At 45.8% G+C, this 27,721-nt stretch overlaps 1 protein-coding gene across 1 annotated transcript; it reads right to left on the bottom strand.

The window, feature by feature from the left end:
- Positions 1–879: 879 nt before the first annotated feature.
- On the bottom strand, positions 880–27,721 carry NXF1 (nuclear RNA export factor 1). Its single transcript, XM_060254370.1, has 21 exons — positions 27,528–27,721; positions 24,280–24,496; positions 22,789–22,936; positions 20,481–20,564; positions 19,265–19,369; positions 18,958–19,038; positions 16,567–16,636; positions 16,189–16,277; positions 14,876–14,983; positions 14,667–14,776; positions 11,628–11,664; positions 11,456–11,524; positions 11,219–11,274; positions 10,198–10,305; positions 8,596–8,654; positions 6,548–6,663; positions 5,673–5,715; positions 5,482–5,554; positions 4,057–4,239; positions 3,878–3,938; positions 880–1,741 (listed from the first exon to the last, which is right to left on the bottom strand). The coding sequence occupies exons 1-21, from the start codon at positions 27,556–27,558 to the stop codon at positions 1,703–1,705; spliced, it is 1,887 nt and encodes a 628-aa protein (XP_060110353.1). The 5' UTR covers positions 27,559–27,721; the 3' UTR covers positions 880–1,702.

The following is a 27,721-nucleotide window of genomic DNA, read 5'->3' as shown; positions in this document are numbered from 1 at the left end:
ACTATAAATAACGTTAAATACATAAAGCATGGGGCTGATATCTATGCTGGAGCTACTTTCAAGAAGGGTGTCTGAAGAACTGGGTCCAAATAGAGGTGACAAGAGAAGTTCTAGGATGAATAAGACAGATTACAAACCTGTGGGTATATGCTATCCAGAGTGGGAGACTTACTAGTTCTTAAATAACTCAAATGTAAACCTCTTGCTCTTTTAACCAGGATAGACGTAAATCTGAAATACTCTGTACAGTTCTGGTTGCCACATATAACTCTTACATAGATGGAAGCAAATCTGGTTACAAACTTTTCTGCTGTGCTTACTAACAGACATCCAGCAGTCCCCCAACCTTATTGAGTCTCACTATTATAAAGATATAAATATGACAAGCTAAATTGATTTTGAGCATCTTTTTTTGATGATGCTCCTTACCTGTAACCTGGGTAACTCTGGAAAACTATTTTAATGGTATCAAATAATTGGCTCTCCTTTAACAATCTATATCAATTCAACACATTATATTCTTGCAAGTTAGTGCATGTTATTGTAAATCATTACAAATCATTATTTGCTTTAAAAAAACAGAAAATAAAAGCAAGATTCTCTAGTAATATTTTTACTTCTGTGCAATATCGAGAATGAACTGCAAATGTTGGCAGCAGACTAATGATCTGATACAGGTAAGCTAATGAGAAACCTAGGGCTTCTTAAGTACACCCCTGCATTTGACTGGAGCTGTCCAGAGTCATCTGGAATAGCATATCAATTTGTACTGGAGTTTCTGGCTGGAACGGACAGCACCATAGGGTTTGAAATCTACAGCCACAGGGGGAAATCAATAGGTTCCTGTTTCTGGTTTACAAAATTAGAAGATACACATGGTTTTTAATAATAATTATTTTTACTAACAGCTGGTTTGAAAGAACTACAGGCAGAGGAGGAACACAGAAGCTACACCTTGCTGAGCATGCCAACCCATGCTTCCTATCTCTTTTAAGTGGTGAGCAACAGCAAGAATCCCAGGAGCCAGGGAAAGTGAGGCAGCACCCATTTTAGGGGCAGCACTTTATAGGGACTTGCCTTTCGGGGCCTGAGCTCAGGCTGGTTCCAAAAATCCATTTTAAAAAAATAAGAAAAAAGAAAACCCAGAGGTCCACGGAAGCAGCAGCAGGTCGACACGAATGCCCTGCTTCTTCCCAACGCACAAAATATTTTAGCCTCAGAAGGCTGGAGATGCTCTAAAACCTTCAAGCCGTGAACTGTTGACTCCTCTTTAACCTAGGGCTAGAGATATACAAAACAGTACTCCTGAGACAACTGCTGCAGAAAAAGTAGCGGAGGAGCGCACATTAAAAATATACCAGGTATTCAAAGTCAAAAGAGGAAAAAGAAACACAGATGGGGGGACTCTTCACTGTCCAAATGGTGCGCACAGGGGCAGCTCGGTCCTCTAAAAAGCCAGTCTACAAAGCAACCCTTCTTGTTGTCTTCCGTCCCCATGGGTACCAGAGATGCTGCCACTTTGTGCTCAACACAGCCTGTCTCTCCGACCCTCGTGGAGAATGGCCTCAGCCTTCACAGTTGCAAAAGGGAGCGAGTCTTTTAATTTACACAGTGAAACTTTCATTTATTTACAAAATAACGTCTCTCTGAAGGATAAAATGCTGTTTCCTTAAGTTTTGGTCAAGGTGACAGGGCCCACCGCTCAGTTGAGGAAAGCCACTTCCGGGATCTTCCCCTCAGCCTGTCAAAGAGAACAAAACAAATATCAAGGCTTTTGACTTCGTCGCATGCAGAGCTCTCAACAGAATCCAGGAGTCTCCCACCATCTTCTAACTATCCCAGAACTGCAGGCTCACAAGCCACACCCAGTTCCCTTTGCTTAGACAGGAAGTTCATAATAGAATTCTAACATCATCACTGAAGGAATAAAAGATTACAGGTTCCCACGTTTGGTCTCATCCCAAGGTCTTCTCTATATCAGCCTTCCACTGGTTAACCAGCTGGGGCATAGCTGGGTTAACCAGCTGAGACACCTAGGTGAGAAGGGCGGGGTATAAATCTTAATATAAATAAATAAATAAATAAATAAATAAATAGCAAAGCATATAGGGAGGGGTTGTGGCTCAGTGGAAGAACTTCTTGCTTTGTCATGCAGAAAGTCCCAGGTGCAGTTCCTGGTAGCTCCAGCTAAAAGGGCCTGGTGGTAGGTGATGGGAAAGACCTCTGCCTGAGACTCTGGAGAGCTGCTGCCAGTCTGAGTAGACAATACTGACTATGACAGATCGATGGTCTGATTTAGTATAAGGCAGCTTCATGTACATTCAAGCAGAGAACTAACTGGTAACACCGCAACAATGCACTAGCAGGTCCTATAATTCCAGCGATTTGAGCTGCACACGTCAAGACTCACGCAGTGCTGGAAAAAGACTAAGCATCCTAAGGTCAGCTGTCAATTCCCTGTTGTGAAGGCACGAAGTTCTTCCATGACCCCAAATATAGCACTTCTGACCACAAGCACGAGGTTTCGTGGTCTGCCCATAAGACTAAGCCTGGGGAGAACCAGGTTCAAGTCCCTGCTCAGGCCTGATGGTCACTAGACGGCCTTTGGACAGTCTCTGTCTAATCAACCACAGAGTTCTGGTAAAGGTACAAATGAAGAAAATACATGATCCCCTAAGCTCTCAGGAGAAAGGGCAGCAGCATGAATAAGGAGACAGAGAAATACAAAAAGCCCTTCAGAGGCTTCCCCCCCCCTCAACCCAAGAACATAATGTTTCTCCAGCTCACCCAAAATTTCCATTGTTTGGGGCAATGTTTGGTCTTTACCTCTTTAAAAAGGCTGTGATACCCAGAAGTTTCATTTTTAAAATGCTTGTTTGAGGCCAGTGTTCCCTCTAAGCTGAGTTAGTGTGAGCTAGCTCACAGTTTTTTAGCATCCGGCTAACACTTAGGGAAAACTGATTTATGCAGTAGCTCCCAACTTTAATACCAGTAGCTCACAAAGTAGAAGTTTTGCTCACAAGACTCCACAGCTTAGAGAGAGTATTGGTTGAGGTTTATACAGCAGTTAAGAGCCGGGGTGTCGAACATGCAGCCCGGGGGCTGAATCAGGTCCCCAAGCAACTGGCTGTCATTTGCTTCCTTCTCTCTCTTGTTTCCTTCTGTGTAACAGCATGCTTTGCAAGGCTTGCTCAATCACACAGGAGCCATAAAGAGCAAAACCTCTATTTTCTCCATTGGCTCAGGGTCCTCCCTTGGGGAGGAAGGGGGGAATGCAGAGCTTGCTTTGCCAGGCTCTCTCAATCACACAGCAGAGCTACAGAGCTACTGAGGCAAGCCCTTTTATTGGCTGAGGCGCCTCCCCCTCCTGGTCCCCTGGGGAAGGAGGGAAAGAGCCAGAGCTTCCTTGATCTCATGGGAGAAATACAAAGAAAGCACCTTTAAGACCAATGAGTGCTAATGTTTTGAGCACGTTTTAAGTTTTAAAAAAATCTTTGTGTTTGTCTGTGTTCTTTATAAAGTTTATATCCCTGTTACCTAATCTTAAATAGGTACACATATGGCCCAGCTCAACATGGTCCGGCCCGACAAGGTCTCATTTATGGAGGTTGGACTAGATGACCCTGGAGGTGCCTTCCAACTCTTATGATTCTATGTCAGATCCGGCCCTCATAACAAATGAGTGTGAACCCCTGAGAGCTTACTGCTGGTGGCAGCACTGAGACTGCCTAGCGCACATTCAAGACTGTTTCCTCAGACTCTGTATCCTGCTCCACCAAAGTCAAGCGCTGAGTGAGCAAGCTGGCCTACAAATGGGGAAACCGGTCCACAGCCAGCTGGAGAGGGACTGGTGGCAGATCAGGACAAGGACACTCACCTTGAGCTGGGTGAAAATACGGGCAGCATGAGCATAGTCCCAATCATTATCTGAGAGGCACCTGTGGATGGATAGGGGGAGAGATTCATACAACAGTGAGAACGAGTCCAGCAGGGAGGGTGTTCAAGCCCCATCCTGCAGTATTCCCCATCCCGACCCCATTTTCCAGTGAGACTTACTTCTGAGACCACTCCAGGTTCATGCCAGACTGCAGTGAGAAATTCTGTAACATTTCCTGCTGCTCTGCGGAGAGTGTGGGCACAGGGCTAGAAGAGGGAGTGGGTGCTGGCATGACAAAAGCCTTGCGGATGTCCTCGTTGTTGGGATTGCGAATAAACAGCTGGTCGTTAACAATGCACAGCCTGCACAAAGAGAAGACTCGGGATGACTACTGAGAAAAGGGCAAGTTGATGCACTGCTTGTCTGGCCAGCCAGAGGGGAAAACATCAAAACTTCAAGAATCCCACCCCCTTGCTCCTCCATACCCTTTCAGTTGGGAGTCTGTATATGACATCTGCCAAGGGGTTGGCAAACAAGGGTAAGACCTACAGGGGTGGCCTTTTATCTGAAGAAATGAGCAGTGACTCAAGCCCTGCCACAAAATTTTGTTACTTGAAGGTGCTGCTGGACTCTTGCTCATATCCCCTTTTTGTTCATGGACTGGGCTGGCTTCAGGTCTGTTGTATGATCCACTGACCGTTAATCCATAATCCTATCCACACATTGAAAATTTGCAAAATAAAAATGCACATCCAGGATCTCTTAAGGATTTAGTTAAGTCTTATCACAGTAACTGATCTGGAGTCTGCCGTCTCGCTTAAGAAATTAGGATGTGCCTTATGAAATTAAGCTGAGGTCACCTAACCCAAAATTATTTGCCTGAATCCCAGCAACCTGCAGGCACAAGCTGGCTCAGCAGAAATGCACTAAGAGACCAAGATCTCCTCTCTGCTAATACCACTGTATGCAAATTGATCAGGTGAGTGAAATTAGTTCCTTTTGCAGAAACTAAAAGGACAGGCTAAAGGGGATGGTTTAGGTATAGAGGAGGGATCCCCAATCTTTTTGAGCCTGTGGGCATCTTTAGAATTCTGACCCAAGAGTGGTGAGTGCAACTACAAAATGGCTGCAGCAGGAGGGGGAACCAACCACAAAATGGCCACCACAGGAGGTGAAGCGGCTTATGCAAAGGATGCCCAAGTGCAGGACAGAAAAGAGATAATTAAAAAATACACTGGAAAAGAGGCCAAGAAAGAATAGAACAAGCCATGGTGGCAGCTGCCACTGAAACGTTATTTTAATCTGCATAGCCGATCAGATAACCAGTGGGCGAGAATGCCATCTGGCTCCACCCACTTTCTAAAAACACTTGGTGGGTGCCAAGAAAGGTGTTGGCGGGTACTGGACAACACATTGGAAACCCTGGTACAGAGGACTCTTCTCACATGACCATCAGGACTTGAGGAAGTCAGACTTACCCAGCTCCTGGCAATCAGGCAGAACAGTCCTCCTTCCACTGCTCTCCGAATGCCCTACAACCTGACCTCTTCCCTGTTAGCCCCCACATTCTGGGCTGCCCATGCCCGGAAGGCTCATTTCTTTACCCGTTGTTGCTGGCAGGAACAGCAATGAACACACGAGTGAACGCCCGCATCAGCTCCCGATACTTCCCCTCCACTGTAAGGAACAACAACAACAAATGGAACAGAGATGAAGAAGAGAATCTACCAGAGCACGGCTGCACTGGCTGCATTGCACTAAAAGACTGCACCGGGGACTCCGACAACACACTCACCTTCCTTAAAGACCCCGCTGAGTGTGAAACAAAGCATTGTGTTCTGTAAAAAGAAGGAACAGTGTAAAAGATGACAGCTCAGGAAAGCAACCCTGTAGGAGTTATACTAGGGTTGTCAAGCCATTACCAAGCAACCTTAGTATACTGTTTATACTGTCCATTTGTTGCTTTGGCTAGGGTAATGAGTGAAAGTGCCTTGTAGCACTACCTGACATCATTCCTGCCTTCCATTTTCCCTGTAGGCTTAGAGAGGAATGGCTGGATTACCGGAAGGCTGCCTGCCCAAAGTGGGCAAATAGTGAGCCTAGGTTATGCAGTAATACATTTGCAAGCCCAATACCAGAAAAGTGTATTTTTGTGTAATGTGTCTTTTTTGGTAATTGTTTGACAGCTTTTCTTTAAGCTTTTCTTTAATCAAGTTACTATAAATTAGACAATAAAACACACACTTTTCTAGTAAAGTTTTCTGGCTGCAGAATTCTGAGAATCTGAGTGCACATTTTTGACCCACTGCAGAACTGGAAGCTTATCTGGCCTCTCATTCACCTACCAGTGGTACTAAATTCTTCCAGCCCACCCCCCCAGTTGACACACATGTTTTCTCTTCCCCCTGCTAAATCTACTGGTAACTAGAGCTCTAAGCTGAGTTCCCGTGAGCTAGCTCACAGTTTTTTAGCCTCCGGTTCATACATTTCTGTCTTAGCTCAGGAAAAACGGCCCCAGAGCAAACTGACATGCTGTAGCTCACAGCTGTAATGCCAGTAGCACACAAATTAGATTTTTTGCTCACAGGACTCTGCAGCTTAGAGGGAGTATTACTGGTGACCTTGCCCAGTCCCTGCTGGAGAGTCCTCACTCAGCCAACCCCTTCTCACCTGTTGTGCACAGACGTCCACTACGAAGGAGTTGATGTCATGTTGAGTCTTGGGCAGCTCGTTGAGGAAGGCCACAACATTCAGCCGTGTGTGCTTCAGAAGCCTGAAACGCATGGCTGGGGAGGGTGGGGAGAGTGAGAAGGGAAAATGTTACAGAATTGAGAATTTCTAGCTATGTCCTAAGATTACATAACTATAGCTCTACATCAAAGTTTGGCAACTGCATTCCAAGATGTCTTATTTACTGTTCATATGTTGTTTTAAGCCACTCCTCATACAGTTAAGTGTTTCTCTTTATTTTTTTAATCTGTGGGACACTACACGCAGTGCCCTTGCTTGGCCTTAACATCAAGGAAGACAAAGAGTTATTCCCCTAGTTTAGTCTTCCCATTAGTTAAAAGAATTGCAGACTACCACCTGGTTAATATGTACTGATGCTGGTCAACAAAAAAAATCCAAACCATTGTTTAAGAAATATCCTTATCTGTTATTGCCCTGTTTGTAGATAAAAGCCTCACAATGGAAAATGCCGAAACCATTCTTAAGGTCTGTGTCTTTTTAAATTTAAGTCAAGAAGGGAAGACGATTATATCCTGAAGTCAGTAAGTTGGGCGAACTGATCTTAGAGTCCAGTCGCAATGACCGGTTAGTGTGCACTTAAATGCTTACTTAATGGCCTCAATAAACCTGGAGCAACTTTTATTCTTGTCTGAGTATGTTTATTCTCCCTTCACGAACTACTAACTTTGCAAGCTTAGTCCAGGCAATGCTCTCCAGTGAGAATATCCAGAGTGTTACAACTTTCAGGAGAATGCAAAACCAAGCCATGGAAGTCTGATTTAGTGCTCACATCACCTCACCTCTTTCTCCTATAGCAGCACCCCAAAGATGCCCAGGAACTGTCCATCACTACTAGGGTGTGTCCAGTACCCCCTTGTTGAGAAAGGTTCTTACACAACAACCTTAGAGAAGCCAAGTGACTGCAGACACAGTCTGTTGGGAGGCTGAACTCACTGTGTAGATGAAGCCCTCCTCCCCCGAAGTAGTAAACAGCAGCATCAACTAACTAGTATTGAGGACAGCTCAATTAACACTCCTGTAGTTCCAAGTTCAGCTACCAGGTTAAAAAAAAAGAGAGACTTTTTCCTGCAGACATCTCCTTTGCAAAGGCCCATGCAAACCAAAATGGGTTGTTCAAATGGACAGCACATCAACAGGTGTTTCTGACAAAACAGCATGGGGATAGGTGGAATTATAAAGGTAAGGATGATCAGCAGGCAGACTAGAAGGAACTCTGTCCTTGTTCCCTGTTTTCAAACATGTTTCAACCAATAAAGGTCAATTCTTTATTTCTTTCTATCCCTTTTTGAGATCGAGCAAGATGAGCAGCTGTGTTAGTCTGTAGCAGTAGAAAAGGGCAAGAGTCCACTAGCACCTTAAAGACTAACAAAAATTTGTAGCTGGGGGGGTGAGCTTTTGTGAGTTACCGCTCATTTCTTCAGATAAAGGAATTTTACCATCATAAGTTTTGTTAGTCTTTAAGGTGCTGGACTCTTGCTGCTGGACTCTTGCTCTTATACCCTTTTTGTTCCCCAACCACACAATAATGACATACTTCTAAAGAATTTTAATTTGACTTTAAAATGTCAATTCTGCTATTTTTCCCAAGTCCCTGTGTTAGGTTTATCTACCCTCCTAGCTAACTTCCCCAGCTGAAACCAGCCCTAGAATATAGAGCTCTTCAGATGCTAGTGTTTCTTCCACAGAATCAAAGTACAAAAGTTTTCTGTGCTTCTAGCACTTTGCCAGATTCTTTTGCCATAGCAGTTCCCCTCTCTTGAGGGCATCTAGGATACAGCAGCTCCCTCTTTGGTGCCCAGCTGAGGACACAGCTGGAAACAGAGGCCATGTGCAGCACAGCTATTGCACATAATATTCCTTCACGCTGTACCAGATGTTTAGTTGCAGCCAACCCCACGTAGCAGCCTAAGCCCACATTCAACCAACAGCAAACCCCCCCCCCATTTTTTTGACTTATGATTGCTTACTGGGATCTTTAAGTCTCTTCACGTTTCTGCTGTTCTTGAAGTAGTCGCTCAAATTGCTTCTGTTTGGGCGAGAAAATCCTATTAAGGAAACTCAAGGATTTCCAGGAATGCATACAATAGCAGAATGTTTGCAGAATTTCAAAGGGCTACAGCTTCTACTCCCCCTCCCCCCATTTTTCCTCCTAGCCTATTTAAAAAATGTGCAATTCAAATATTGGATTTGGTTAGAGATTACGCAAGTTCAAATCCCGTCTGGCTCCCTTTGCTTTTGACCTTTAGGAGCCAGCCAAAGTCAATTTTATTTACAATGGCATTTGATTAGCTTTTGTTCTTCTCCCTACCAGCAGATCGAAATTGCTGGTTTTAATTTGTGGTTTGTTTTTGGTGCATTTTATTGTGTTTGCACTCTAAGCTGCCTTAGGTTCCTGTAAGGTAGCCTGGACAGCCCAGGCTAGCCTTATTTCATCAACTCTCAGAAGTTCTCAGGCCCTTCCTACCTCACAGGGTGTCCGTTGTGGGGAGGGGAAGGGAAAGGAGATTGTAAGCCACTCTGAGATTTCAAGTGAAGGGTGCCGTATAAATCCAATCTCCTTTTCCTCTTCTTCTAAGTGGGGTCAGCCCAGGTTACCATTTGGATGGGAGACCATCAAGGAAGGCCAGGGTTGCGACACAGAGGCAGACAATGGCAACCCACCTCTGAACGTCTCCTGCCTCAAAAACCTTACGGGGTCACCGTAAGTCAGTCGGCTGCGACTTGATGGCATTTTCCATCACCACCAGAAAGGTGGCTAATAGATGTTTTAAATAAATAATAAAAGGAGGCGGGCTAGTATGAAGATAATGGAAGGAATCCTTCCACCCAATCCCCCAAACCAACAATGATCTGATGCAATGGATCAGACTGAGACCCCTATTAGGGAGAATGTGTTTTTTTTCCTTTCAGTTCTTCAATCTCAGCCCCACTGCATTACGTTGCTTTGCTAAGAATCTTTGCCGTTAAACTCAAGAGTTATATTTTGTAATCCGCTTGCGGACTGTCTAAATAGTTTTGTTATACTAGGAACTTCAGCTATTAGATTCAAATGTTACATTTTCTGATCAGCTTACTGACTGCCTTAGTTTTATCTCACACTCTTGAGTCCCAATGAGAAAAGTGGGCTATGAATGAAGATAAACACAATAAATACATTTACATGTCTTAACACCACCTTGTTTTTCCAAACGTTATAGGTAGGTGTGCAGTCCATCTGCTTGCTAGTGTTCAACATGAGTCACTTCAAGAAAACTAATGGTGCAGTGGATAGTTTCCAACTAGGATCTGGGAGATTCAGGTTCAAATCCCCACTCTGCCATGGTGCTCATAAGGCATAATGCATAGCTGAAAGATCTGTCCAAAACTAGCAAAACATTAGGAACTGCACTAGTAGCTTCTTACACGAACTGAAGAATTCTGCGCATCCTAGTGTAGAGCCTGAATTGCCTGTATCATTTTTATATGGAATTCACAGTGTGATGCCAAAAACCCCACAAGTTTACCACCCTACGTTAAGCACACTTTCCCCCTCCCAATGTTAAAGAATAAAACTAGAGATGCTAGCTTACCTTCCTGGATTCTGTATGCTGAAGGGAATGCTCAGGGAGCAGCAGGCTCCATCATGGTAGGCATCCAATAATCCTTGCCGGTTCCCAGAGTCATAGACAGCATAGTATCTGTGATAGAATTCAAGCGTTACCAAGAAAAATAGGACAGACCAGATATCTGTGCTTCTGACCTACTTCTCAATGAAGCCTGAGCTGTATTACCCCAGGTTGCAAGCAATGTTTGCAGAGCAAATAGCTACAGATGATTCAGAAATGGTAGCTCAGTGAGGCATGTCCAAGAAAAGGCTGAATAGCCAAAGGTCTATAGGCTAACATTATTGTGGTGAGAGTCAGAAGACAAATTTCCTTCCAGGATCTCAAACTATTAGCCACTGGCTAGGTATTCCCAACACAAATTTTATTGGGATGTTGCTCAGTTCTAACCAGTAACTGTCTTTTTTTCTCTCTATGAAGTTCAAGCTTAAAACCCAAAATCATTCTCCTCTACCTTTCTCCCACAACATCTTTCCCTTATACTAGGAAAGATCACCGCACAGTAGCAGAGCACACATTGGGCATGCTGAAGAGCTTTTAACTTTTAAGAGGAGGCCTGTGGCCTGGGACCATGAATAGCTGCTGCCTGTCAGAGCAGATCCTGTTGGGCTACATGGCCAATGCTCCAACGTAGTGAAAGGAATCCTTGAATAACACTTGCATATACAGAGGAAAGGGCTGTGGCTTAATGTGATAGAACATGTATTCTGTAGCAGAATGTCCCAAGTTCAATCTAGTTTAAATGACTCTGGCAGCAGGAGTTGGGAGAGATTTTTCTCTGTAAGATACTGCAGACAGCCTCTGCCAGTCAGAGCAGACAATACTAAGAAAGACTGAAAGCGCAAGGCATATTTAAGCATTTAAGTTACTACAACCCCAGGCAAGGCCTGTGAATTTCTTTTCTTTTTTTTTTGGGGGGGGGGGGAGTAATCTTTAGCATCACATTACTTGAGAAGTACTACTAACAAAGCAACAACTCAATACATACTGCTGCAGAAATCGGAGAATCAGCACCTTCAGGTCATCTGAAGGAAAATAGCTGCCCTGGATGAGAAAAGAAATTATCTGTTAACTGTGCTCACATTAATAAAGCAGTGTTCTGACAGGGCTCATAGCAAACAGCCTTCTAATGCCAAGCCACATGATTCAAAGCAAGAGCTCAAAAAGACTCCGTGAACTGGGGACAAGCTGCCCTTTCCCCACCACTTTCAAGGTGGTTCTGTACCTTGCAGGCGGGCAGCGCAGTAGGTGCTTCTACATCAAAGGCAATGGGAGGGGGCAGCTCGTGACCATCCTGCAGAGGGAAAAAGCAGAGGAATAACGCAAGAGCACTGTCAAATGTACACAGGTGAGCCCAGACCCCCACACCTCCCGTAAGAGATGACAATGCAACTCACCAGCCTCAGCAGCTTCGGAAACCGCAACCGGATAGCACTGTCAGAATAGGAACAAGAGTGAATGAAGCAGTTTTATGGGTCAGGTGGGACTGCCCACCCCCACCCCCCCCCACCACCTGTCTTGATGGCCCCTCTCTTCCACCAGCACCCCCTCTGTAACCCAGGGAGCTCCATTTCAGCTATGTCCCCGCATGGCCTCCACTCTCTCTTATCTTGCTTGTACCTCCTGCAAATGCAAGGGCATTACCTTCCCATCTTTTAAAGCCAGGAAGGGAAGGCTCACAATAAGAACCTTCAACTATACTCAAAGAATGGGAATTACAAGTTATTACTCTGGGCCAGACAAGATGGAAGCCCTTGTTTCTATTTAACTGATCCCCACAGATAATTAGGGCCAGGAAGCCTGAACAGCCCGATCTCATCAGAGCTTAGAAGTTAAGCAGGGTCAGTCCTGGCTAGATGGAAGACCATTAAGAAAGGCGGGGGTTGCTATGTTGAGGAAGGCCCATCTTTGCTTGTCTCTTGCCTTTTGAAAACCCCGTGGTCTGGGGCTCGCCACGAGTCAATTGCAACTAGATGGCACAATTATTATTATCATAGGGGCCATCTCTCAACTTCTAAGACCCCAGTACGATACTACAGAAAACAGAGTTCTGTGAGGAAAAGAAAATGACTTCGATCCATTTTTTGTTGTTGTTGACAGGTGTAGAAAAACACCACATGAAGCTAAGAAATGGTGGTATTACTCACCAGAATCTCTACTGAAACCCCAACAAAAGGCTGTCAATTTGAATTGTTCTTGGGAAGCCTAAGAAACTTACATGTACAAGCGTTTTAAACAAGGCCCACAAAACGTGTGCGCAAAACCCAGCAGCAATTTGTGTAGCTCCATGTATATAACTAACTTAAGGAAGTGATTTCCTTGAGCATCAGCTATAAAAGCGACACAAGGGAGCAGAGTCACTTGAAAAGTTTGATCATTAAGATCAGATAATTTTTATAATCAGTGTTAAGAGAACTGTGTGACTCCTTTTGTTTCCATTTCCCCATATGTTACAGTTTAACCTGAATGGTCACTGCTGCAGAAACAATACAGTTAATGTTCCTTCACTGAACATGCAGCTCTGGACTTTGTGGAAGTCTGTCAGTGTTAAGGTTACAATTTTGTCCCCGTAAAGAGGTCAAGAACAGTGCTGAGAGTCTGTGCACTTCCAAGCATTTAGCAGGTAACAGGCCTCTGCTTGCAGAGGAAAAAATTAAAGTCTTAAATAAAGGTAAAGGTAGTCCCCTGTGCGAGTACCAGTCGTTTCCAACTCTGGGGTGATGTCACATCACAATGTTTTCACGGCAGATTTTTTTACAGGGTGGTTTGCCATAAAACTGTGTTTTTCCCCATGGTAGTTTTACACATGCACATGGGTATGAGCTGCAGAAGACCACACTGCTGAACGGCTCCCTCTGCTGTGCGCTACACTTACCTTAGTATGTACTCACCCGCACAGCTCCATTTATAGGAGAGGTGCTCCACAGAGGCAAAAGGGCATGGGTGGGGAATGGGAAGTAGGGGGAGTGGATAAGGATTTCCATTAGTCGTGGAGTTGCCTGAGCCAACATCCTGGCACCCAATTTAAAACAGCTTGGGAAGGGTTCCTGCATCAAGGCCCAACTCTAATTAAAGACTGCGGAAGGCAGCAGGGGATGGGGTGGGAGTTAAAAGGCAAGGGATGCAACAGACTGAAGGAAACAAAGAGGAAAGGCCTGGAAGCCCCTCCCTACCAATGCACAGCCTCACCCAGTCTTGGGTGTCACCCCTACCGCTCCCACCCTTTTGGAGAACACAGGTGCCTGCGTACACCCACATGACTCTGAAATAAATGAGGGGTTTTTCCCCACTTGCAACAAGCATGAGAAGGATCTTTCTTGCAAAGAGTGCATGACTTCAATCAGCAGCTGCTCCATCTCAGAGTCAGCACCATCACTGCCCCTATCATCAAGAAGCACAGAAATCAGCATTGAAGCTGTCCAAAGACAAGTAAGTGAGGCAGCTGTCCCTTGTCCGCCGGCTTTCCCAGAGGCGGGGGAAGGGCTTGTCTGGCCACTGTGTGACTGTGCCTGTCTTAGGTTGTCCCTCCCATGAGGAATCTTACCCGTCCTTGGCTAACCAGCCATCTGCATGGGCCAAACACACCAGGGCTGCCCCAACATCTGGAAGCTCACATTCAGTATTCAGATATAAACATGTTGCATGCCTGGGCACAACACGGTGCTTCTTGGAACGGCACGGGGAGAGGGGCTCTCATTATAAATGTGAAAGGTAAGGTCCACAACAAGGTGATGTGGCATGGCAGGCTTTCATGGGGCAGGGGTGGGAGATGCAGGAGGCGACTAGACAGAATGGAAAAGGCTGTGCATCGTGAGGTCCTAGAGCCCAGGAGTTAAAAGTAAAGCGGGCAGAGTAGACAGTGGAAGGAAGTGGCCAGAGGTCCTTTGAAGATGACAACTGCAAGCAGAAGCACAGATAGATTCGAGCCCAGCAGCACCTTAAACACGAACAAGATTTTCGGAGTATAAAGCTTCTGAGAGTCAAAGCTCCCAAAGCGGAAGTAGTAATACTGTGCAAGGAAGGAAAACGAGACTAGAGGGAATATGGGGGATCACTTGAAAGCAAATTTTAGCTGTTAATTCCATAACGTTAATATGGGGGAGTGGGTGGCAGGAGGGCTGGGCAGCGCTCTGGTCAAACTGAAACAAAATCATCATTAAAGGCATCACAATAAGGATTCAGGATTGCAGAGACTCTTCAGGGAGACCAGGCCATGGCAAATGTAGACAGTGCTATGTACGGAGATTGAGTAAATCAACCAGGTGGTCCTGGGTGAGTAAAAACCTCTTGATAATATGGAGCCAGCTCATCTCTATGGAGCCCTATTTGCTCCGTGGGCAAATGTGGGACCAAATAAATGCAAGTGGGGACTGGAGGGTGGAATGGAGGGGTGCCCTGCCATAGCCAGGCAGGGCAGCCCCGCGGTTGCCCCTCACCTGACGTAGGTGGACTGGTCCTGGAAGCTATCACACAGTGGATTGTTGTCCAGCCACAGTTCCTCGAGCTTTAATGTTTTCAACTTGTCCAGATCACGTTCCGACTTCAACTGAAGGCAGTTGGAAGAGGGGGGGGAGAGAGTGTAGAGTCAGAAGAAAAGTTTTAAGAACAGAGGACCAGGCTGAAGTCAGTGAGCACCTGGGTCTACCTGGTTGCAGGACAAATTGAGGATTTTCAGATTAGGAGCCTTCTGGGAAATATCACACATTTCATCCAGCCGGTATAGCTTGTTGTCGCTCATATTTAGAGAGAGAAGCTGCAAAAAAGCAGATGCAGAAAGTTAGATGGGAATGCAAGGGAAAGACGATCCATTTCTTTTAAGTGAGAGGCAGGGACTGGCAGCACAAAAGCAAGCAGATTTCAAATGTCTCTAAACAGAACCTAGCATCTCACACACACAAAAAATTGGATGCAGCAGTAGAGATGCAAATAAAAGTTTAGAATATGGATGCAGGCTTGCTCCAGTCCAAAGAAGGCTGAACTGCAGAGTGCCCATCACTTCAGCCAAGAATGAGCGGCAATCCAGAAGTCTCTGGTTGAAATCTCACTTCTGCCAGAAACTCACTAGACAGCAGTAGGCAAACCACTCTTCTCAGCCTCTCTCGCATTTTCAGCATGGTGATGGTCTGCCTTAGAGGGGTGGGGTAAAGATTACAATGCTGCTTTAATGCTATATATTGTCCTAATATGTATCCATTTCCTTTACATTCTGTTCCCTGCCACATTGTGTGATCATAAGTTTTTAAACCACAACCTCTCAATTTGGAGTCACAAAGCATTACCGATAATGCTTTTGCTACTTTTGCTCTGAAGGTGGGAAGAGGTCAGAAAGCTTCGCAAAGACAACCATTGTTCAGTTCAGCCGGTTCAGGAGATTTGTTTTGGAAGCTGAGTCAAGTTTCACCCACCTAAAGCCTCTATGACAGGGGTGCCCAAATTTGCTTAATGTAAGAGCCACGTAGAATAAATGTCAGATGTCTGAGATCCTTAAGACATGAACGTTAGACGAGGGAGGGAGGGAAGGAAGCAAGGGGTGGACAGAAAACAACTTTAACATTAAATGCATTCTCCAAGCTGCCAGCTGGCTTGACATGGAGAAGTAATTTCAAGAGATAAATGCATTCTCCAAGCCAGCCAGCAGGGCAGTGGGGGCTTCGAGAGCCACAAAATATGTGTAAAAGAGCTACATGTGGCTCCTGAGGCACAGTTAGGCCACTCCTGCTCTATGACAATACCAAACACCAGTTTAAACATTTTGCACAGGGACTGGCACCTCCAGTAAACTCTCATTTGTTGCTAACCAGGTAAAAGGGCTCCTGTTCACGTGAAAACTCCAAACAGTTTTGAGCTAAGAAAGCCAGTGGTGAAATACACAATACATGCTCAGAAATCTATGCAAGTGAGTACACTGGACACAGAGGATCCACAAAATCGGAAGCAGGGGGGGCAAAAGCCACTGACCTCAGGGATGTTCTCCTCAATGATGTTCAGTACAGTTAGCATGCAGCTTCGGCGGCTCAACACCACATCAATGTTTTGAGCCACCAGATCTGAGGAATTCAAAAACAAACCAGGTATTATCAATCTCATTCGCTCTCCGTAGGACTCCCTGGAAACCCCATCCCTGGTTACACATCTTTTCTTCACTCGCAGCTGCAATTAGAGCATTGCAACCTCTGCCAGACAAACAACCCAGATTCTGAGGACTGTCCACACTGCAAGTTCGCCGGTATTGATTTTGTTTTGTTTAAGTGGAGGCCGAATGCCAAAGTTCACCTCCATGTTTCAGGATGGAAAAAAGCAGCCCTGGCTGTGAAGAGACAACTGAAATCTATTTACCTGGGTCTGTGCGAAGGCTCTTCAGGTCCAAGGCCTGTTGCGAACCATCGTATCTCTTACTCATACAAAGCTGGAAACAAAAGAAGAGCTCATTGAGGATCACACAGGGAAGTGAAAGAAGTCTGATTTTCCTTGCCTTTCCTTTGGTCTGATTGAAGACTCCACCGAAACTTTTTAAAATGCACACCAGGATCTCTTAAGAACTGAACAGATGGAAGATTATTAGAGCTTTCTAAATCTCCTTTGGCCCCAACTGAGACCTATTACACCTAGAGAGCCTCTCATCATTCTTCCATTCCCACCTGGTCTTGTGGGCCACAGACTTTCCCACCCCTTATTTCACTTTCCTCAGCAGGCAGATGAACACATGAAGCTGCTTTCAGCCTACTAGTCTATTTAACTCAATACTGACTCTTTTGTCTGGCAACAGCTCTCCATTGTCTCAGACAGACCTGGAATTACATATATTTCACTTTTTTTTGAAGAAGACAACTGCAGATTTATATCCCGCCCTTCTCTCTGAATCAGAGTCTCAGAGCAGCTTACAATCTCCTATATCTTCTCCCCCCACAACAGAAACCCTGTGAGGTAGGTGGGGCTGAGAGGGCTCTCCCAGCAGCTGCCCTTTCAAGGACAACCTCTGCCAGAGCTATGGATGACCCAAGGCCATGCCAGCAGGTGCAAGTGGAGGAGTGGGGAATCAAACCCAGTTCTCCCAGATAAGAGTCCGCACACTTCACCACTACACCAAACTGGCTCTCTAAACTTGCCCTAAAGCAGTGGCCCCCAACCATTTTGGCCCCAGGGACAGGCCCCAAGGCTGGCAGGGTGGGGGCACCGAATTCGACCTCCCCACGTGGTGGTGCCTCCTCCCCATTTTTACCATTTTAAGGCTGGGGAAGAGGCCGTGAAGCACCTCCCAGGCTGACCCCCCCACCCCCCCAGCGATCAGCTCATCGGTGGGGAAAACCATGGCAGCAGCAGCCAGCAACCTGCTGAAAGAGTGGCACTGCCCTTGCCTCCTCCCCACTTTCTTCCCATGCCCAGGAAGGAATTGGGGAGGAGGCAAGGGCAGCGCTGCTCTTTCAGGGGTTGCTGGCTGCCACTGCTGCAGTTTTCCCCGCTGATCAGCTGGGTAGGGGTCAGCCTGGGAGGTGCTTCACGGCCCCTTCCTTGGTCTTAAAATGGTGAAAAGGGGGCAGGGGGAGGAAGCGCCATGGGCGGCGGGGCAGCAAGGCTGCAGGGCCCGGTTGCAAACAGGCCACGGCCTGGTACCAGTCCGTGGCCAGGGGGTTGGGGACCCCTGCCCCAAAGGGTTTGACACTGTCTACAGATTTGCAACAGGGCTCAATTCAAAATGTAGGCTATACCCATATGGTATGTCCAGGGCTTTTGAAAGACTGCCTATGGCTATTTGAACCAGTTGTTGCTCTCATCATTGAAATCTCTACCCTGTACGCTACCATTTGCTGAAATAAGGTAACTGGCCACACAAGGAGAGTTGTCTGTCAGCTGCCTTGAGAGCTGGACAGAGCAGAATGGAAATCAAACACCCCTTTAAACAGAGACACTAGAGACTGAAGCCTGCCATCTTCCAAATACAAAGCACTGAGCTATTCTCTGCAGCTTTCCTTTCATTAGTCTCTCAAATGGTTGAAAATGCTCATCCTGCCATGCCTCACAACTGATATCGAGCCCCAAGCACCTGTAGCTGCGCCTTTCCATCACTACAGGGATTGTGCAGTTGCTTCTGAAGTTCCTCCTGAACCCCAGGGTCTCAGTCCTTCCTTGACCTGATGCCACAAGGCAGCAAAAGACTTACATGCACTGGCGGTCAGTGCCTAAAGGAAAAGCCACCTGAAAATACACAGGTATGCCACTCTGAGCCTCATTTGAGGAAGAACATGTAACAAAATACTTTCAGGTGGGTAGCTCTTTTGGTCTGAAGCAGCAGAGCAAAGTCTGAGTCCAGTACCACCTGTAAGACCAACAAAGCTTTATTGAGGGCATAGGCTTTCATGTCCATGCACACTCAGAGTGAAACTTTGTTGGTTTTAAAGGTGCCCCTGGACTAAAAAAAAAAAAAACACTGGAGAAGTACAAGAGAGCAACAGACATGAGGGGATCACAGGTGCCCTGATGAAGGAAAACAAGCTGATTTCAGGAAGTGGTCTGTATTCCTGCATTCTCCCCATATTCACAGCTCAAAGAACAAAGAGCTGTTTTCCTCCAAAAGACTGGAGATAGAATTCCATCCCCACAGATCTCTAGAAATAGGTTTTCAAACAAAACAGCACACACACCCCTCCAACACGTACACCCCTACAAATAACTTGCCATCTCACAAACAGCTAAGAGATCTCAATGTCTGCTGCGGTGTCTTTCACTCACCTTCAGCTGTTCAACCTCTTCTTGCTTCAGTTCATGCTGGACAGTTGGTGGTGGACTACATGCATTGACCAATATGACCACCTGAAAAAAAAGGACAGCTCAAACTTAGGGGTGTGTGTGTGTGTGAAGAGGGGTATTTGCTGCAGGCCAAGCCAACAAGCAGGGCTTAACTTAGCCTTTGGCAAGTATGTTGTTCTGGAGGCAAATAAGGACCAGCTCTAGCTACAAATGATCACATGCCCCCATTTAGTCTGGAATGAGCCCTCCCCTCATACTTCCACTTTTCTCAGGGCAGGAGTGTCCAGACCTTTCCGCCATCTGCATCAATGATTTTCCGAGACAAGTGCTTGAGGGCGTTGGCAGCATTAGGGTCCTCAACATAAAACACAGCTCGATTAGTGGCATAGTGAACCTGTGCAAAGAAAGCAGTGTATGTGAGATAATCTGGTTTGTTTTTTAAATGAAGAAGCTGACTGTCGAGAACTGCATATAAACATGGATAGTACCTTGCAACGGCACTGAAACTGTAAGATATGCACAAATACAGTAACTAAAGGTTTCCCCAATGCCACCATTGCTGCTGATTCCACCCCGCACACCTTTCACATATATATTTTTGTGAGAATGTAGGTGTCACTAAACTACTTGGATGACGAGTGGAATAAAAATACAACAGGTAAGTAAAATGGATATTATTTCCTAGACCAGGGGTGTCAAACATGCAGCCTGGGGGCCAAATCAGGCAACTGGCTGTCATCTGCTTCCTCCTTCCTATCTCTTGCTTCCTTCTGCATCACAGCTTCTTTTACCAAGCTTGCTCAATCACACAGGAGCTACAGAGCAAAGCCTCTGTTTTCTCCATTGGCTGAGGCTCCTCCCTTGGGGAGGGAGGGATAGCTTGTTTCAAAGAAAGCTCTGTCTCTGTCCTTCCTACACCAGGGGACCAGGAGGGGGAGGGGCCTTAGCCAATAGAAGGAAGAGAGGCTTGGCTCAGTGGCTTTGCTGAGCAACTCAGAGAGCCTAGATTGCACAGAAGAAAGACAAAGAAAACACCTTTAAGATCAACCAGTGCCAATGTTTTAAGCATGTTTTATTTTAAGCTTTAAAAAAATCTCTGCTACCTGGCATTACATTTTATGACACACATGGCCCAGCCTGGCAAGGTCTCATTTGCGTCAGATTCAGCCCTCATAACAAATGAGTTTGACACTCCTGTCCTAGACTGTTGATAAGCAGAATACAGGCCCAGCCCAATTTATTGAAATATTTATACCCCGCTTTCCCCACTGTTCATGGTGACTCAAGATGGCATATAAAACAGTGCTAACCAAGCACTCACTGTCCATAACAACTAAAAGATCAAAAATATTCAAAGATAAACACAGCCAAAACACTAACTCCAATGGGCACAGAGTGGTGGATGCATATAACATGGTTCCAAGTAAACTTGCGCTCTTCTCAGTTTGGTTATTAAAGTGCTGGACTGTCACTTTAAGGCAGAAAATAGTCTTCCACTTTCTTACCTCCAAAGGGATGAAGGGAACATTACATTGATTCTGAATGGCACTAAGCAGCCATGACTTTTCGTATTTCCTCCCAAAAGGAATCTGAGAATAAAACATAGAAGAAGGCGGCTAAAGCTATAACAGAGCAAACCTCTGAAGAATAGTACCTAGAATCAAAGAATTGGAAAGGACCTCCAGGGTCATCTTGCCCAACCCCCTGCACAATCCAGGAAATTCACAAATACTTTCCCCACACACATACATTCCCCAATGAGCCCCGCTCCATGCCCAGAAGATGGCAAAAACCTCCAGGATCCCTTACCAAACTGGCCTGGAGAAAAACTGTTCCACTGAGGAACCACTCTAACAGTCAGGAAGTTCTCCCTAATGTTGAGCAGGAAACTCTTTTCAATTTCAACCCACTGGTTCTGCTTAAACCTTCTGGGGCAACAGAGAACAATTCTGCACAATCCTCTATATGGCAGCCCAAGTACTTGAAGATGATGATCATATCACCTCTCAGTTGTCTCCTCTCCAGGCTAAGCATACCCAGCTCCTTCAAGCTTTCCTCATAGAACTTGGTCTCCAGATCCCTCACAATCTCCGTTGCCCTCCTCTGGACATGTTCCAGTTTGTCTATAACCTTAAATTGTGGTGTCCAAAACTGAACACAATACTCTAGGTGAGATCTAACCAGAGCAGAGTAAAGCGATACCATCACTTCACATGATCTGGACTGGGGTGGCCAAACTTGCTTAATGTAAAAGCCATGTAGAATGAAATTCAGATGTTTGAGAGCCACAAGACATGAATGTGAGATGTCTGAGAGCCACAAGACAGGAAGGCAGGCAGGCAAATAGATGGGGGAGGGAGGGAGAGGTGGAAAAAAAGCAACTTTAAATGCATTCACTTGTTCCATGGAACTTGGTGGGTGGCCTTGGCCCAGATGGACACCCTCTGCCTACCCCACCTCACAGGGTTGTTGTGAGCGTGAAACAGGGAATGATGTCAGCTACTTCGTCAGAAATAAAACTGGGTGTGTGAACGACTTTCATAACTCTCTGTCTGCTCCAAGGAGGGGGCAGCCATCTGTCATACATCTGAGGGTCACAATGAAGGGGCAGAGGATCCTGGGGGTCCCTGGAGTCAGCGGCTGAGGGGGAGCCAGTGCAGTAGACAGACCCAATGTTTTGGGAGGGCATGGAATTTGTAGAGGGTATGCCCGTTGGACATACTGGCAGGCAGGAATGAGAAATCACTTGCATGGTTTCCATTGCAATACATCTCAACTTCATCCCAACACATGGAAGCAATGATGCATGCAGGATGGGTCTGGACTGATACTCTGGGGGTTGATTGCTCTGGAACAGGAATGACAGAGCCCAGAGTGAAATGCCAGTCATTCCAGCCCAAGATCACATTTGCACTACTGAGGGATGAACTGGCAGATCTGAGGGTGGTGCTGCATGCCCCCACATCTGAGGCCATCCCAGTGGGCCCCGCTCCTGCTCTGCCACTGGCAGGGGTGGTGTGGCAGTACCCCTGGCAACAGACTGCTCAAAGCCCTTCCCCACTGTCAGGTGCCCGGATCTGCTGACAGGAGATGGTCCCTTTAAGCGAGAAGAGGGTGTGCTCCTGTGGACAGCCCCTCTCTGCCTTCTGCCTGAAATGGATGCTGAACTCCACCCACTTGCCATATGGCCCCTGACTGGTTTTGGTAGCACTGTCTGTGCTGGTGCCACTGCCTCAAAGCAATGCCTCCATATGATCCCTGTGGCACAGCTGCTATAGATGCAAGCTTGGTTATGAACAGAAAACACTGCAAACACACTGACTTTGTCAACTGGCTGCTGCATAATTTATGCCCTTAGGGAAGGGACTACCACTGCTATAGTCAAGTGGCAGCCAGGCACCACAGTGGAAGTATATCTCTGGATTGCTCTGTAAATATCCAAGTATTTAACTTATCTCTGCATAGCAAAGCACAATAAATATCAAATGCTTTCAATGATCTTACTGTTTTAGTAGATTCGTGAACTTTAGCCAACTTTTCCTCGCATACTGCTGGAATATTCCACCCTCCTCCCCTGCCCGAACACTGCTTCCTGTGGCTTGCTGCTTTCCAGGAATCTCCCTGGTCTATCCTATTTTGCCTAAAGCTCTGTCCTGTTCTAAGGTCTGACCAGTCAATAGCAGGCATTTACTCTCAGCGATAGTAGTAAGCTCAGCCTATTGCAAGTAGCAAGGCATTTTTGCCAATGGCAGTCAGAGCCCCTTCTGACTGCCTGGCTCTTGCCTCCATACCCCATTTTCCCAGGAGACTCACTGTGACTTTGAACCACCTCCTCCTGGAGGCATTGCTGATGGGAAAACTTCGGTCTGGAGATCCCAGATTCTTTCGCACCGTGAGGTTTAAACTGCTCAGGTTGCCCCGCTCCCGGTCTGGTCTGTTTGGCCGCTGCCCATAAGGATTGCTGGGAAATAGAAAGCTAGTTTTTTAGCAAGGCAGGTCTGATGTGACACATCAAATAACGCTGAATTAGAACATGGGAGACTCTCTGGCCTGACGCTAATTCTCTTAACTCACAGAATGATAATTCCAAGTGGTAGTTGTGTTAAATCTGTAAGCAGCAAAATAAAAACAGGCGCTCTGACTCATGGAAGTTTATGCAGGGATAAATTTTACTAGTCTATAAGGTACCACTGGACACACCTGTTCTTAGTTCAGGATACAAATTATGCTGATGACAAAGAAGCAACAGAAAGCATTTGGTTCTAAAAGAAAATGCCAGTAAGATATGAACACGATATCCATACTGCCAAATTACCCCCCTCCCTTTATTAAACTAGGCCACTCAGCACTGCACCCTTTCCCAAGTCATATCCAGTCATTAGTTTTCTGAATTAGTATTGTGGTTTACACTCTCCGGATCATTCATCCGCCCAATGCTATTCTGGGGAATGATTCACATGACCCCATTTGTCCATCATTAGGAACAAGATACAGGCACCCACAGCTATAAAGCTGTAGCTGGTTAGGCAGGAAAGGCTCACTTAACTCCTGAAGCCCCACCTTCTAAGTGTTTACTCACTGGTCTGCAGGAAAGCCTGTAAACCATAACATCAAAAAGCACAGGCTGCTGGCAGATGCTCACCATTCACCTATTCATTAAAACCAACACGTTGGCCTTATTTGCTTTAATCTTTTAACAGGTAATCCAACATGAACTTTGGAGGCGGAAGGATTGGTTGAAGGTTTTTCTGAAAAATACACCAATGGTTCTCGTGTGCTAAAGGTAATTTTTATTTTATGAAAAAAAGGAAAATTTCACTTTTTGAGAAACACAAACCTATTGCCTCGTCCTCAACAATAATTAATTCCATCTGCTACCAGATAGCCCATACAAAACATTTTGGGTATTATATAAGAACTGAGGTCCATGGTGAAAAAAGCAGGGGCCTGGACTACCTAATTTTTCTTTCATTAACACAACACAATGACCTGGCTAGACAAGGCTAGCTCAGTCTCATCAGATCTTGGAAGCTAAGCAGGATCAGCTCTGGCAAGTATTTGGATGGGAGAGCTCCAAGGAAGACCAGGGTTGTGACATGGAGGCCGGCAATGGCAAACCACCTCTGAACATCTCTTGCCTTGAAAACCCCATGGGGCCGAAAAAAATCAGCTGTGACTTGATGGCACTTTCCACTATCAACACCACCACAGCAATCCTATACATATATATATATATTTAAAAGCCTGCTGTCCTTGTTAGACAGCTGGGAGAACTGAGGTGGAACAAACAGGCAATTTACTCACTAGCGGGATCGTAGTGCATCATGAGGGTCACTCATGAGAACATCGTCGTCATCTTCCTCTATACGGCTACGAGGACCAGAGCCTGGACTGCTCCAGCTTTTCTGATGATGGTTCATCTCACTGTACATCTTTCCTCGGAAGGGGCCCCGGCCTTTCTTCCGCCGCCCAGAGAAACCCCTGTTGCTGCTGCGTCCTCCACCCACACGATCATCATGTTCTGTGCAAGGGTAACAAGTTCAAAATTATGAAAAGGATACTAGAAAAAAAAATTGAAGTGGGAACCAGAACTGCATTTAGCAAGACACCACAAATTATTAAAGAGGGCCACTTCCCTTGTACTTTAAACTGACTCTACTTTCTACCAGGAGCTCCCATACTTCTCATGAACAGAACTCTGAGCTCATCACATCTGGCTCCTTCTGACCACATTCCTAACTCTCCTTCCTTCTGATTCCCCCACCCCAAGACAGCCACACTTTTTCCACCTGCAAATGCTCTCCCTGAGCTCCTTTCAATTTCTCTAACAGCAAAGGACTCTCTTCCAAGTTTTTCACAAGAATGAGCCACTTTCTGCTTTCCAAAGCATTCTATGTCACCTTCTTCAAAAATAAGGACAACATCCTGACAATGATGCATGTATATATTGCAAATGAATGCTAACTAATGAATGCCCTCCCTCTCCCGTCTTTCAAAAACCACCCTTGTGCATCCCAAACAAAAAGAACCTCTACATTTAAATCCCCACTACCTTCTTCAGAAAGATCTCAGTCCCCAGAACATCTTCCTCCTCTTCCTATTGGCCCACTCCTACACTAATTCTTCTCCCCTTCCTGACACCCTCCATCATCTCTGCCCCTCAAGATTTCCTACTGCCCACAGTGCTAATTTTTCCCTACTTTGACCCCTTCCCCCTGTACACATGCTCTGATCTTCTGCCATTATATCAACACTGTTCCCCACTCTCCAAAATACACTTCTCCCATCAGTGTGATGCCTACAGTAACCCTTTTCTTTTCTGCTCAAGAAACAGAAGCAGAAATTAAAAGAAGAGAAAAAATGTTTCAGTGAAGGGTAGAAAATCCCCAAGCTCTACCAGCTGAAAAGCCTCAGTCAGTGTAAGACTATAAACAGAACAAAGCAGTAGTCAAGGTGCACCTTTAAGACCACCTAAGTTTTATTCAGAATGTACGCTTTCATGTGCTCTAAGCAGACTTCATCAGACAAAAATGGAATGGCAAGCAGTCCTAAATATAGAGAAAGTGGGCAGTGAGTTAGTATGTAGAGTCATGGAAATGTTTTAGCAGATTAAAAGAATCACAACTTGGGGTCTGTGTTTGTTAGTTAGTGTTGTTAACTGGGCTGAAACAACAATGGAGGGTGATAAAAAGCAGACTGATGTCATAGGTGTAAAGTGCCATAAATAAGAGTTTGTTGTTAGTTCTGGGTTTAAATAGATGGCATTAGTTTCTCAGGAGGTTTAAACATCATTCTAGTTTACCATTAGAAAAAAATAATGCATTAAAATATAGTGGAAGATGGGTTAGTATATGTAATGATAAACAGCCAATATCCCTTATTTGAGTATGTCCATACAAAAAAACCCCAACATACCCTTCCTACCATGACTACAGTAAGAATAAAATGTACGAAAAGAACACCCCACTGAGATTTTGAAAGAACACAAGGAATAAAAAAGTGACAAAAACTGAATATTTATGCCCTGCCCTGCAATACAGTGAAAGGCATTTTCCTTTCAAAGAGTCAACATTACTTGATATTTTTATTACACCCTCCAAGAATTTCCTTTACTCCTAAAACTATGGTGCCTTTTTCTCTCTCTTCCAGCACTCGCAGAAGCTGTGCCTCTTCCCATTCTCTTCTTCAAACTCGCACATGAGAAATTATTTACTTGGCTTATTTTGCAGCATATCCAGTACACTTTTCTCACAAGACACTCAAAGCACTTCACAGTTAAAATATTTAAAGTCAATAAACACTGGCACAAAAAATCTTTTGAGCAATACCCAAAATTAAAAGAACAATACCCTGTTTATATAAAAGACCCTGCTAAATGCCCTGACATGGAAAGCCCAGGCAAGCCCAATCTTCTCAGATCATAGAAGCTAAGCAATGTTGACTCTGGCAAATACCTGGATGGGTGACCTCCTTAAAATACCAGGTCAGGAGGACAGCAGCAGGTTCCATTCAGCCACTGCTCTGAATATCCTCCAAGCCCCAGTAGGGGTCAGTCACCAGAGGTCGCCATGACTTCCAGGTGCAGACAAACATTCACACACACAAAAAGGCCCTGCTAAAAGTCACTGCTGAAAGTTGCCTTATACTAAATCAGAGCACTGATCTATCAAGATCACAGTTGTCTACTCTGATTAGTAGCTTTCTCCAGGGTCACGACTGGAAATCATATCATCTCCTACCAGATATGCATTTTAACTGGTAATTTTTATTTTTTTATATAAAAACACCTTTATTTATATTTTGCCTTTCTCCCCAACAGGGATCCAAAACTGCTTACATTGATCTCCTTGCCTTCATTTTACCCTCAAAACCACCTTAGGAAGCAAGGCAAGCTGAGAGTGTGTGACTGGCCCAAGGCCAACCAGACAGCTACCCATGGCAGAAAGAGGATTCAAACCTGGGGGTGCATTCACACGACACTAAGAGAGCAATCCTAAGAAGGTCTACTCTGAATTCTACTGAGGTCTATTCAACGGGGCTTACTCCCCAGAAAGTGCTCTTAGGACTGTAACTAATGCGTTTTACATCCGGTTTTTTGCTATTCTTAGTGTCAAAATCCGGATGCAAAATGCATTAGTTAGCGTAGTGCGAATGCACCCTAGGTCTCCCAAATCCTATAGTCTGGCATTTTAACCGCAACACCACACTGGAGTGAACCTGAGACCTTCCATATTCAACACAGAAACTCCTACCACTGAGCCACAATCCCTCACGACACAAAAATCCCTTCCCCGTCCCTTACGGCGCTTCGGATCCTCCACCGCCCCAGTCCTCCTTGGAACGGTCTCCCTGCAGCCGCCCCACACAACCGCGGCTCTGCCCTCTGAGTACCCCGCTTCCTCCCCCTTTCCTCCGCCGCCTTCTGGCCCTCACCGCCCCACCCCTTCTCCGATTCCCCCCCACAAAAGCCTCCCTCACGGCCCTCCCGCCGCCTTCAGCGACGGCCAGAGATTCCTCCCGCCGCCCCCTTCCCTGCTTTCTTCTCCCCTCACCGCTGTATCCGCCTTTCCCTCCTTCCGCCATCGAGGGACGCGGGTCGCCGGGCGGCGAACAGAGCCTGAGGGGGGGAAGAAGAACGTCAAGCCCCCCCACCCCTCTTTCTCTCCCTCACAGCGCCTTTTGCACAAGTGGAAGGCCCGAACGACGTATTCCGTATGCGCGAACCCGTCCAATCCGCTCCCTCGCT

Source organism: Heteronotia binoei, chromosome 1, assembly GCF_032191835.1.
Source record: "Heteronotia binoei isolate CCM8104 ecotype False Entrance Well chromosome 1, APGP_CSIRO_Hbin_v1, whole genome shotgun sequence".
NCBI classification, from domain to species: Eukaryota; Metazoa; Chordata; class Lepidosauria; order Squamata; family Gekkonidae; genus Heteronotia; species Heteronotia binoei.
Note: the sequence above shows the minus strand (reverse complement) of the source record. Positions and strands in the feature narration are given on the sequence as shown.